Raw genomic sequence first — 13,135 nt, 5'->3', positions numbered from 1 at the left:
AGTGGTCAGGAACCAGGGCTCTCCCTGCTGAGCGCCTTGCGGGGTCTGCCAGTGGGGGGCGGTGCTGAGCCACCCCTCCCCTGCCCTCCCCCCAACCCGAGTGACCGGCCAGGGCTGGTGAGTCATCATAGAGGAACGCGGACCCCCGGGCAAGGCCCGGAAGGCCGGTCCCCCCTGGGTGCCAAGGCCGAGCCGGCCGGAAGGGCAGCGGACATCCTGAAGAATGTGGAGGGGTTTCCACATATTGTCGTCCACGTGGGAACCCACAGCCTGCGGGAAGCGGCCACCGAGGCTGCTGGGGACAGAGCCGTGTGGGGAAGTGGCCCCGCCTGCCGGCCGGCACAGACTCCTCAGAAGGGTGGGGTCCACAGCGGCCTGTGGCCTCGAGGAGCCCCCACCCCCACCAGGACCTCTATAGGCCATGTGGGCCTTCAGACAGATGGACAGAGACAGGAGACGTGGCTTCATGAGCCCCCACGGCCCCTGCCTCCCCGAGGACAAGTGGAGGCCCTGCAGCCTCCCCCTCCCCCAGCACAGCGGTGCCAAGGGAAGGGGTGAGCAGGTGTGCAGGGGAGATGCAGGCAGAGAGCAGGGCCAAGAAGAGGGTGCCCTGGGAGGCGGTGCTGGTCCAAGCCAGCTCGGTCATGAGCCTCAGCCATGGGGACTGCTGGTCTCCAGAGGAAAGCCGCCTCCTTATGAAGAGCTTCAGGGCCTGACAGGGGAGGTTGGGACCAGGCGTGAGGGGGAGGCCGGAGCCAGGTGTGAGGGGGAGGCTGGACCCAGATGTGAGGGGAGGCCGGGACCAGGTGTGAGGGGGAGGTTGGGACCAGGTATGAGGGGGAGGCCAGAGCCAGGTGTGAGTGGGAGGCCGGAGCCAGGTGTGAGGGGAGGTCGGGACCAGGTGTGAGGGGGAGGCCGGAGCCAGGTGTAAGGGGGAGGCCAGAACCAGGTGTGAGGGGAAATGGGGACCAGGTGTGAGGGGGAGGCAGGAGACAGGTGTGAGGGGGAGGTGGGGGCCAGGTGTGAGGGGAGATGGGGACCAGGTGTGAAGGGGAGGCAGGAGCCAGGTGTGAGGGGGAGGTGGGGGCCAGGTGTGAGGGGAGGTCGGGGCTGGGTGTGAGGGGGAGGTGGGGGCCAGGTGTGAGGGGAGATGGGGACCAGGTGTGAAGGGGAGGCAGGAGCCAGGTGTGAGGGGGAGGTGGGGGCCAGGTGTGAGGGGAGGTCGGGGCTGGGTGTGAGGGGGAGGTGGGGGCCAGGTGTGAGGGGGAGGCTGGAGCCAGGTGTGAGGGGAGGTCGGGACCAGGTGTGAGGGGAGATCAGGACCAGGTGTGAGGGGGAGGTTGGGGCCAGGTGTGAGGGGGATGCTGGAGCCAGGTGTGAGGAGAGGTCGGGACCAGGTGTGAGGGGGAGCCCGGGGCCAGGTGTGAGGGGAGGTCGGGGCCTGGTGTGAGGGAAGATAGGGACCAGGTCTGAGGGGGAGGCAGGAGCCAGGTGTGAGAGGAGATGGGGACCAGGTGTGAGGGGAGGTCGGGGCTGGGTGTGAGGGGGAGGCGGGGGCCAGATGTGAGGGGGAGGCGGGGGCCAGATGTGAGGGGAGATGGGGACCAGGTGTGAGGGGGAGGCGGGAACCAGGTGTGAGGGGAAGTTGGGGCTGGGTGTGAGGGGAGATGGGGACTAGGTGTGAGGGGGAGGTAGGGAGCCAGTTGTGAGGGGAGATGGGGCCAGGTGTGAGGGGGAGGCGGGGGCCGGGTGTGAGGGGAGATGGGGGCCGGGTGTGAGTGGGATGCCGAGGCTGGGTCAGGGGGAGGTCGTGGCCGGGTGGGAGGGGGAGATGGGAACTGGGTGTGAGGGGGAGGTCAGGGCCAGATGTGAGGCGGGTGGTCTGGGCCAGGTGTGAGGGGGAATTCAGAGCCAGGTGTGAGAGGGAGGTTGGGGCCAGTCTGAGGGGAGGTCAGGGCCAGTCTGAGGGGTGGTCTTGGTCTGGGGCCTGACAGGATGGGCCCACCCCCTTGGGGCCAACCCTGTGGAGCAGCCCACATCCCGTCCCCCAGGGCCTGGTGGGGCAGGACGAGTGCCTGCAGGAGCAGCTGTTACAGCTGCTGGCCTCTCTGGAAGACGTGGCCATGGTCGCCCAGTGTGCCCTGGATCTCTCGTTGCCTGTGGAGCGACTCCCAGCCACAGTAGTGGCAGAAATGAGCCAACTCAGGCTCCAGGAGAGGTGAGCATCCCCCAGGCTCCGGGGGAGGAAGACCAGAAGGAGGACACGCCCTTGGGTCCCTACCCTCGGAAAGTGACTGGGGGCTGGGAGTTAGAAGTAGGGAGGGCCGAGGAGGGGGTGCAGGGCGCGTGAGCGGTGTGCAGACACACAGGCAGGTCCTGCTCCTCCTCAGGTTCCAGCAAAGACCCAGCAGCCGGGTGCCTCAGCCGGGCCACATAGCCCCAGGAGAGGACCCGGGGGGGCCTGGGGACCTGGCTGTCCCCAGTGTGCAAGGGCAGACGCGTGGGGAGCAGACCCCGAAGGCCCCGGGCACATAACAGCCTTGAGGGCTCCCCTGGCCCTGCAGCCAGCTGGGGATGTCAGGGGGGCAGCAGGGGCTCTGCAGCTCTGCTCCTCCCCAGGACAGCCAAGGCACCTTCAGAGGACAGGCGGGATGACTGCTACCAGCTGCCTATCTCCAGGGACGACATCTACTTCCTGGCCTCCTGGGAGGAGCTGGCCAGGCATGAGGACACGCTCCTGCAGGTGTGTGCCCAGCCCCCTTGGGCGGCCGGCGCCAGGGGCTGCTCACCACGGCCTCAGAGGGCTCCGGCCACACTGGCATGCACGGCTGGGCCAGCCCTTGCCACAGAGGCCGCCTCCCCTGGACTGCAGCACTTGCCTCGCTGCTCCAACCAGCCTGTCTGTCTGCAGCCGGGCCAGGCGGTCGGTGTGGACCTGGAGTGGAGACCATCTTTCGGCGCAGGCGGCCGGCCCCGGGTGTCGCTCATGCAGGTGGCCGTGCAGGGCCGTGTGTTCCTGCTGGACCTGCCCCGGCTCTCAAGTCCCGCAGGAGGGCAGGGACCCCGCGCCTTCTCCCAGCTGGTGTCCCAGCTGCTCTCAGACCCCTCCATCACCAAGCTGGGTGAGTAGCACCCGCCCTCGCCCCAGCCCTGAGGGACCTGGGGGAGGGTGTGAGACTGGCCTCTCTCTTGGCCCCCGTCACAGCAGCATCCCCCAACTGCAGGTTATGGGATGGCGGGGGACCTGCGGAGCCTGGGTACGTCCTACCCAGCCCTGGCACAGGCTGGGCAGAAGCTGCAGGGCGGCCTGGACCTGCTGCAGGTGCACAGACAGGTCAGCACTGGGCGTGGGCTGGGGGCTCCCTGCTCTGCAGAGCTACCCGCACAGCAGCTCCCGCAGCGGTCTCACTGAGGACTTGTTCCTGCCTGGCCCCAGCCCTGATCCCTGGCCACAGGTCACCAGGGACCCAGAGTACAGGGTCCCTCAGGAGAGAGTGTTGCCACACATCCCCACACTCCCCAGGGTGAGCCAAGCTCTGCCCCTGCCTCCAGGATTCTCAGCACACCCCTGGGGGTTAAGATGTGGGCCACAGAGCTGACTGGTGGGTGGGTGACCCCAGCCCTGAGGCCCTGAGACCCCGAGACAGCCTGCCTGGGCCTCCAGCATTGCCTCTCAGGACACTGTCCATCATGGCGGGCACAGGGCCTGTCCAGGGCCCCCCCGTGGGGCAGCCAGCCGTGTGCAGTGCTGTCTGCCCTCCAGGGCAAGCGCCTCACCCCCAGGGGGTGCTGTCTTGCAGATGCGGGTGGCGGACAGGCCAGCCCCAGCTGTGGACGGGGCCGCAGGGCCGCGGGGCCTCAGCCTTCTGGTACAGCAGGTGCTGGGCAAGCCGCTGGACAAGACACAGCAGCTCTCCAACTGGGACCGGCGGCCGCTGGGAGAGGGGCAGCTGGTCTATGCAGGTGGGCGCCACCTCTCCCGTCCCGCGACCCCACACCCCCCACACTGGAGGCTGAGGCTGACCTTGCCCACCCTAGCTGCAGATGCCTACTGCCTGCTGGAGGTGTACTGGGCGCTGTGCAGAGAGCCTGCCCGCTTCCACCTGCCAGGGGCCCTGCCCTGGAGCCTGAGGCTGGGACGCAGCGAGAGACACGGGACTTGGGAGCCGCCCCTGCAGCAGGCCTCGGCCTCTCCCTGGCAAGTAGGTGAAGCCCCCTAGGCCCTTTATAAGGATTCTCATGGGAAGAACCATTCTCCTTAAGACTGGGACCTCACAGGGTTGGAGACCCGGAGAGGGGTTGTGTCCATCCACACTGGACCCTCTGCCCCAAAGGAAAGGAGGCAGGGCAGGCGGTTAGTGTCCTACAAGAGGGGTCCCCAGCCTGGCATGGCCCCCGCCAACATCCAGGGCAGCCTCTGGCTATGTCCCCGTGTGCCCCCGCCCCCCGCCAACATCCGGGGCAGCCTCTGGCTATGTCCCCGTGTGCCCCCGCCCCCCCGCCAACATCCGGGGCAGCCTCTGGCTATGTCCCCCTGTGCCCCTGAGACCCTGGCCCACTCCAGTATGCACCCCACCCCCAGGAGACATGTGCCAGCCCCCTGAGGTCCTGGGTGGTCTGGGGTTGTGTTCCCTGCTTCCCTGCTGTTTTCTGTACTGAGTACACATGGCTCACAGGCGCTGAGCGCCTGGGAGCCCTCCCTCCCCGCCTGCCCCCTGCCCCCTGCCCCAGACCCTGCCCGCCTGCGTGGGCCAGACGCCCGGCTGCTGAGCCAGGCTGTGTTGCAGGTGCTCTCGCCTGAGGACGCGGCCCCTGAGGTCCCGGCCCGGGCCTTCCGCGTGGTGTGTGACAGCATGCTGGGGGGGCTGGGGCGGACCCTCCGCTGTCTGGGCGTCGACGTGCGGGTGCTGCACTCTGGGGAGGACCACCGGCAGGCCGCCGAGGTGAGTGGGCGCGGGCCCCCTGCGTCCCTGCGCGGCCCCAGGGGTGGGGGGGGGTGTTCGTGGCGGCAGCAGCGCCCCAGCTACGTGACCCCCCATCCCGAGGTGGGGCAGGGCTCCCCCGGTTGCCGGGTTGGAGACGTTTGTAGCTGTCCGGCGCCTGTGGTCTGCAGGCTCCTTTGCAGGGTGGGCCTGGTGCGGGCAGACCCTGGGTGCTCCCGGCCCCGAAAACGCCGCAGCGTACCCTTGGGGCCCTTCTCTCCGAGAAGCTGGTGCTCACACCCGGGGAGGGGGCGAGGGGGAAACACAAGCCCCAGGGCCCTGCCGAACACAAGCAGAGGTCTCAGAATTCAGGAGTGAGGATGTGACTGGTAAACGTTCTTTACTGGGTTCACTGAGATGTGGTTCCCTCTCCCCACGAGTCAAGGTGTGCTTTGCGCAGCTATCCCCACTGGGGGTTCTAGACCGTTCATCCCCCCGCCCTCCCGTGAAGGGGCCCCCTCCAAGCCCCGCCCACTCCCGGCCAAGCTCCGCCCCGACCAGGCTCCGCCCCTCCAGGCCCCGCCCCTGGCCCTGGCAGCCTGATTTCTGGCTGCTCTGGATATTGCATGCCAGCGGACTTGTGCTGATGGCCTCTTGGTCCTGGCTTCTTTCACGAGCGTGGTGTTTCCCGGGCTCGTCTGTGTTGTAGCATCTGTCAGTGCTTCAATCCTTTTTACAACCAAATAACATTCCATCGGATGGACCACAGTGGATCCATCCACCAGCCACCGATGGACACCCAGGCTGTTGTGACTTGCGCAGCCACAAGAGAGCACAGAGGTGGCCAGGTCGAAATCACGTAACTACGTGTGGTTTCTTCTATGCATTTGGACACCTTCTTCTGGGAAGGGTCCCCAGGCTCAGCAGGCGGGCGACTGGGGCACGGGGCGGGGAGGGGATGGTGGGAGGAGTGGGGTCTGAGCTTGGCAGGCAGCCCTTCCCTGAACACTGGACAGCCCTCTGGATGTTTCGGCAGCCTTCCCACCCTTGCTAACGAGGAAGCTGGGGCCAGAAGAACAGAGGGGCTTTCTGCCCAGGGATGCAGAGGTAGGGCTGAGCCAGGAGGAAGCATCTGCCTCCCGAACCAGCCCCCACGTCCACCTTCCTCAGCCCTGGCCCCTCACAGCCAGGTCTTCCGGAGGCCTGGTCCTGGCTCCCAGGGAAGGAGGCGTGATCGTGTCAAGAGTGGCTCTGGCCGCCGTCCCTGTCGGAAATCCCTCAGTCCTCCCGCTGGGGTTGTTTCTAGCTTACAGAGGCTGAGACAAGAAGGCCAGCCTGGTTTCCTGAGGATCCCAGACGAGGTGTCAGCAGTCACAGGGGCCAGGGAGCACAGGGCACCCCCAGAGCCTGGCCACTCCCACCCCCGCAGAACTCAGTTTGAGTTCACACTTAAGTGGCTGCAGCCACAGAGGCAAACCAGTAGACACGGGAGCAAGGAATCGGTTTCTGTAACAGGCACCTCAGACGCAGCAGGGCTGCGGGAGGGGCAGAGTCTGGGGACCTGCTGGGGTCAGGATGGCCCAGACAGAGCAGGCGCTAAAGCCCAGCAGCACCTAGACTAGAGCCAGGGGGTTGGACCTCAGAACCTGGAACATCGCAGTCTTGAGGCCCCAGGCCCAGTGCCCTCCCGAGGGGTGTGGCAGGTGAGGTGCTTCTTCCTGGGAACACGGCTGCAGCTCCAGCCCATGGCTACGGACTGACTCTGCCCACTTTCCCCTCGGCCTTGTGCTCGGAGCTCCCAGGGCCTGTCCTCACGGCTGCCCTGCCGTGGCGGGGTGGGGGGAGGCAGTAGTGTCACTCACGAAGCGTCCTGGGCAGCGGGCGATGTGCCCGCCTCTCTCACACCTGTGATGCTCTCTGGTGCGGGTGGAGCCCTCTGGCATTTTCTGGAGAGACTGTCTCTAGCCAGGGGACCTACCACATCCTGTTGATGTCTTCTCTTCTGTGGCTCTTTCCCAACCATGTGGTCCCTGTGCAGACTCCCGAGGAGGTGACCTGGCTGTGTTGTTCAGCAGGGTTACCCTGTGGGTTTTGTTTGCTATGATGAGCTCCGTTAACACTTATCAACATGCTTTTAAAGAAGGCCAGCAGCGCTGGCGAGGGAAGGGAGGAGGCTCCCGCCCCCGCAGCAGAAGCTCAGGGCTATGTCCGCGCTTGCAGGGAGCAGACCTTTCAAGGATGAGCCAGGGTACCAGCCAAGGATCGGCCAGGCTGCACTAAGGTGCCTCCCAGTCTTCCTGCTGCTTGGGGTCAAGTGTGAGTGGGGCAGTAGAGTCCACCAAGCAAAGAGCCATCCGTCTGGCAAAGAGGAACCGGGCGTGATGATGGGAGGTTCGCAGCCCATGCAGATGCAGCAAGAGGCCAAAGTTCAGTGATTGATGGCTCCCCGGGCACGGCAGGAGCTGAAGAACGTGCGGGCTCCCCGGGCACGGCAGGAGCTGAGGAGCGCGGTCTTGCTGAGCAGCCACCCGCCTGGCAGGAGCCCGCTCCGCTCAGGGTCTGCCTAATGGCCCCGCCCTCCCCCACCATCTGCGGCCAGTTCCTTGCAGCAAACCTCAGTGTGCCTCTGGCTGGCTCCACTGCCCCAGGGACCCGACGGACAGGGGCACCAGGACAGACACACATCCACGAGCGTCATCTGAACGGCTCCGGTGTTCTGCGCCTGGGCCACTAACCTGGTAGATTAGGGCACTAAGGACCTGTCTCCACGGGTAAAGGGGTCACCAGTGTCCCTGGGCTGTTGTGGCCTTGCTCCTCAGAACGTGGCCATGGGCTTCCCCGTGGAGGCCCTGCAGGAGAGCCGCAAGGCTGGCTGGTGGGCCGGGAACCATGCCCAGGGCTGCGTCCCGTGAGCGGCCGAGGTCGCCGCTTCACTGTCCTTCTCACCAGTCCTGTCAGCAGGCAGTCACGCCTCGCAGTACTCTTGCTCACCTTTCTCCAGGTATCGGTGAAGCCAGGCATCCTTTCTTGTGCTTGCTCGCTGCCTGTGCCCCTGTGAAGGGCCCCGGGCGGAAAGCCGCAGGCCTGACCCTGGCCTTGGAAGGCCCACTGGGCTGGCACAGTTGGTCTGCAACACATGATGCTGCCGTATTTTCTGCTGGTACACAGAACTGCACGGACCTTTAGCTCTCAGTTGCCTGAGAGTTGAGCTTACCTCTGGAAACCTCGCAGAAATCTCAGTTCTACTGAATTGGCTGTCAGTTCTTGGGGTCTCCTTTGCAGACAAACCATCTGTAGACAGGGATAGTTTCATTCCTTCCTCCCCAGGCTTTACGGGTCTCATTTCTGTCCCGTATCCTCTCACAGCAGTCAAGGCCTCCATGGTGGGGTTGAACAGATGGAACTGTGGCCGGCTGTCTCAGTTCTGACTTAACAGGGGCTGTTTCTCTATGACATGTGGTGCTTGCCAGGCCCCCACACCAGGATGCAGGCTCCATGTCTGCTGCACATCTTGCCATGAAAGAAGCTGAATTCTACCTGACACTGCCTCTGCAGCCACTGAGATCATCCTGTGATCTGTGCACGCGATGAGCCTTTTCAGTTTGGAGCCAGCCTTGCATGCCAGTTGTACCCAGCCTGCCAGCATGTCACGTGGCTGGACCTGTCTTCAGGACCATTCTGACACAGGACTTCTCCTGCTCACCATCTTCTCTTCTGCTTCATAAACAAGCTGGGGAGTTTTCCCTCCTCTCTGCCACTTTGAGTAATATTTGGATTTTTCTCTCAAACACTGGCTGAGTTCCTGCAAGGCCGCCTTAGCCTCGTGTTTTGGATGGAGGAATTTAGGAGTTTTGGATTCTTTTCACTAATGGTTTTAGGACTACTTAGTCGACTGCATCTTCTTGACTGCATCTTCTTGGGTTGCTCGGCAAGCCACGCCCTCCTCTGGAGCGCACTCCCTCACTCGGTGCCTCGTGCACGCGGCCGGGTCTCGCTGCTCTGTGAAGCTCTGGCGTGCCTCGCGGCCATCAGTTTCCCTCTGATTGATGTTCACTTGGGCTTCACCTGTTTCCTGATCTTACAGAGTGTCTGTCACTTGAATAAGTCCCTTCAAATAACTGGTATTTGGCTTTGTTGATCCTTTCTGTTGCATTTTTGTGTTTTTTTAATTTCATTAATTTCTTTTTATCTTTATAGTTTCCTTCCTTTTGCTTACTTGGGGTTATTTCCAAGAGGAGGGCTTAGCTCTTTAATTTTCAACCTCTTAAATCTTACGATGTAAACATTCAGGACAGTAACTTTTTCTTGAAGTAATATTTTCACTGCATTCCATCCATTTTGATATGTAGTATTTTCATTACTTTTCAGTGCTAATAATTTTTGAGTTTCGAATTTGAGTTCAAATCACTTATTTGAAAGGCTGTTTTTCAGTTTCAGAAAGCTTGGGGTTTGGGAGCTTTTTAGCATCTTTTACAAATCGATTTCTAACCTAAGTGAATTGTAGTCTATATACTGCCGATTTAGACATTTGTGAGGACTAGCTTTGTAGCCAAGCAGACCATGCTTTTTATAAACGTTCCATGTGGACTTAGAGAGGCCACAGTCTCTTCCGGTCATGTTCTCGTCCCTCTCTTGCTTTGGCACGCTCAGTAGGTCAAGCTTACTCAATATCTCCTCAAATCGTCTGTATCTTGTTTTGTTATTTTTCTGCCGGCTTTTATCAGTGACCAAGAGAGCTGTACTGAAGTCTCCAGTGGACACTGGGTTTTTCAGGTTCTCCCTGTAGTTACGTATTTGCTTTACCTGTTTTAAAGTTGTTGTTAGTTGCATATGCACACAGCTTTTAGAATTCTTGTATCTTCCTGTTGAGTGAAATGTTTATGAGATGAACCTCTGGCTCTACTAACACTCTTTGCCATAAGGTCTATTTGGACTGATATTAATACCGTTACTCCAGCACCCTTTGGTTAGTATTTGTATATCACTTTCTCATCCTTTTGCGTTCAACCTTTCTTTGCTCTTGTTATAGTTTCCAGCTGTTTTTTAAAAAATCTAGTCTGACAGTCTTTGTTTTTCAACCTGTCAGTTTCATCCATTTACATCTGTGGTAATCGCTCATTTGTGTTCAGGTGTGATGTGCTAATTGTTCTTTCTACCTCTCCTACTTTTTCTGTTCTTTTTTCTCCTTTGTTGCTTATATTCTTTTCTCTTTTTTACCCTTGTTTCTATTTTTCCCTCTATTAATTTGAAAGTTATAAATCCTATTTCTGTTCTTTTAGGGGTTAGCCTGGAAATTTTAGCATGTATATTTGAGTTAACAATGTCTAAAGTTAAAATTAATCAGATCAGATCATTTTAGCTTTCTCACCTGCTTTCCATCTTACTATTATTTTCCAGTATTTTCAGCACATTGTGGTTTTTCTTGGTTTTGCAAATTAGACATTACATTTCTTTCATATATTCAGTGACTCTTAGAATTTATGATGTATGGACATGCATAGGCACTCCGAGAAAAGGCAAACTTTTTTTATCAAAGGGATTTCCTTTGCTATGACCTTTCATTGGGGCCACTTTTCCTTGAAAATTGTGTTTCCTCTCTGTCCTGAAAGAGCGTGCTGGGTTTGTGACTGTGGCCTGACAGGACTCTGAGCAGAGTCCTCTGCTCTTCTCATTGCTGTTGGACAGCTGCCTTCTTGACTGCCCTCCTGCCTGGATCTTTCTTCATATTTACCTCAATTATGTGTGTTTGTTTTTGATTCTGTTTTTATTCATCACACAGATGTGTGTTTGTTTCCACTACAAAGTAACCACTTGCTTTATTGCTTTTATTCTTTTATTGTGGAAGATTGATCATCGTATCCGTATTTAAGTGTACAGCTCAGTGACGTTAAGTATGTTCACAGTGTGTGTAACCATTGCCACTATCTATTTCCAGAACTTTTCTTCATCTCAGACTAAACTTCTATATGCATTAAATAATCATTCCTCATTTACCCCTCCCCAGCCCCTGGTAGGTACTGTTTTACTTTCTTTCTCTATGAATTTAGGCCCTCTAGGGGCCTCACTTAAGCAGAGTCATATAGAGTCTATCCTTCTGCGTCTGGCTGGTCTCACTGAGCGCCATGTCTTCCAAGTGCACCCACGCTGCAGCCTGGATCAGACTTTGCTCCTTTTTAGGTCTGAGTAAGCTCCTCCACGCACGTGTGTGCGTGTCATCTGCCGATGCACACTTGGGTTGCTTCCATTTGGCCGTTGTGAACAGTACTCCTGCGTTTACTGTGAGGTACACGCATCTGTTCACGTTTCTGCTCTCAGGTCCTTTGGACCTGTACCTGGCAGCGGAATCGCTCGATCATGCGCTAACTCTGTTTAATCTGAGGGACTGCAGCAGTCTTCCACAGGCAGCCGCACGTGACATTCCCGCCAGCAACGCGTAAAGCTTCCAGATTTCTGTACGTTCCTATCAACACTTATTTTCCTTTTTAAAAGTAAAGCCATCCTAAGAGATGTGAAGTGATTCCCAGTGTACCCCGTTTCCCTGATGACTCACGTTGAGCATCCTCACATGTGCATATTGGTCATTTGTGTGCCTTCCCTGGAGAAGTGTATTTTCTCCAGAGAAGAAGAAGGGCCAGGTCCCTTGCCCACATATTAACTGGTTTATCTGCTTTTCCTGCCATTGAGTTGTGGGAGTTATTTATATATTCTAGATGTTAATCCCTGATCAGATACATGATTTGCAAATATTCTTCCCCATTCTGTGGGTTGTTTTTTCACTTTCTTACCAGTGTCCTGTGATGTACAAAAGTTTTTTAACTTTGACAAAGTCCAATTTATTTTTAATTGTGTTGTCTTTGCTTTCAGTGGCACAGCCAAGAAATTGTTGCCAAATACAACGTCATGACCATCCCTGGCGTTTCCTTCCCAGAGCTGCAGTGTTCAGCTCTCACGCTAGTCAGCTGGCCCCTCACACTCTCCAAAGATAACACACGAAAAGGAACCAAACTGGACATGTCACAGCTGTCACCTCATCAATGCGCACTGCGCCCCTCGTGGCATGTCGGCTGGCTCCTGAGCCCTTTTGACGTGATCCTTGTAAACTTTGATAACTTCTTCACTGTCCCATCTAAAGAGACGCTCCAGCTCCTTAGATCTAGAATCAGCTATTCCTCCAAAGCTCCCCGGTTCCTTCTAGCATGAACCCTGTCTAGAAATCAGCCTGCATGAGGGCGCTCACAGCTGCAGGGTTGGTTCTCATTTCTAGGCCTTTGCGGTGGGCGGAGGGATGAAGTACCTCTAAATATATATAACACCCATCAAGGGAGTCAAGAAGATCCCCCGGAGAAGGCAATGGCCACTCACTCCAGTATTCCTGCCTGGAGAATCCCATGGAGAGAGGACCCTGCAGGGCTGCAGTCCATGGGGTTGCAAAGAGTTGGACATGACTGAGCAACTAATAAAACATCCATCAAATATATATAACACCCATCCGAAGTTTTCCATTCAGGTCTAGGGTTTATTGGGTGATCTGCTTAATTTTCTCCCTAATCTCCTTTCTCTGAGCTGAAAAATCCTACCACCACACCAGCATTACCCATCTGTTTTATGTCACAGTTCACACACAGACGTTTCAGAATAGCCATGTTGACGTGCCATCACCAGCGGTGGTGTTACTGCAGGGTGTATTCCAGTTTGGTCTGTAGCCCCAGGGTTACCTGGTCAGTTCACGGTGGCTTCGTGGCATTTGCAGTATTTCTCTATTTGTGGTTCATTTGTTTCATCTTTTTTGGGTTTATCAGATCAGATCAGATCAGTCGCTCAATCGTGTCCGACTCTTTGCGACCCCATGAATCGCAGCCCGCCAGGCCTCCCTGGCCATCACCAACTCCCGGAGTTCACTGAGACTCACGTCCATCGAGTCAGTGATGCCATCCAGCCATCTCATCCTCTGCCGTCCCCTTCTCCTCTTGCCCCCAATCCCTCCCAGCATCAGAGTCTTTTCCAATGAGTCAACTCTTCGCGTGAGGTGGCCAAAGTACTGGAGTTTCAGCTTTAGCATCATTCCTTCCAATGAACACCCAGGGTTGATCTCCTTCAGAATGGACTGGTTGGAGATCCTTGCAGTCCAAGGGACTCTCAAGAGTCTTCTCCAACACTACAATTCAAAAGCATCAATTCTTCGGCGCTCAGCCTTCTTCACAGTCCAACTCTCA

At 57.9% G+C, this 13,135-nt stretch overlaps 1 protein-coding gene across 3 annotated transcripts in view; it reads left to right on the top strand.

The window, feature by feature from the left end:
• Positions 1-13,135, top strand: part of EXD3 (exonuclease 3'-5' domain containing 3) — a 78,122-nt gene that overhangs the window by 44,943 nt on the left and 20,044 nt on the right. For all 3 annotated transcript variants that reach the window (XM_061434297.1, XM_061434298.1, XM_061434299.1), the window contains 7 exons: positions 2,052-2,218; positions 2,620-2,743; positions 2,912-3,122; positions 3,225-3,334; positions 3,801-3,963; positions 4,039-4,202; positions 4,788-4,943. In XM_061434297.1, the coding sequence (XP_061290281.1) occupies positions 2,052-2,218; positions 2,620-2,743; positions 2,912-3,122; positions 3,225-3,334; positions 3,801-3,963; positions 4,039-4,202; positions 4,788-4,943 (1,095 nt within the window). The remainder of the gene's footprint in view (positions 1-2,051; positions 2,219-2,619; positions 2,744-2,911; positions 3,123-3,224; positions 3,335-3,800; positions 3,964-4,038; positions 4,203-4,787; positions 4,944-13,135) is intronic.

Source organism: Bos javanicus, chromosome 11, assembly GCF_032452875.1.
Source record: "Bos javanicus breed banteng chromosome 11, ARS-OSU_banteng_1.0, whole genome shotgun sequence".
Taxonomy (NCBI): Eukaryota; Metazoa; Chordata; class Mammalia; order Artiodactyla; family Bovidae; genus Bos; species Bos javanicus.
The sequence above is the reverse complement of the archived record's forward strand: the minus strand, read 5'-3'. Positions and strand labels throughout refer to the sequence as shown.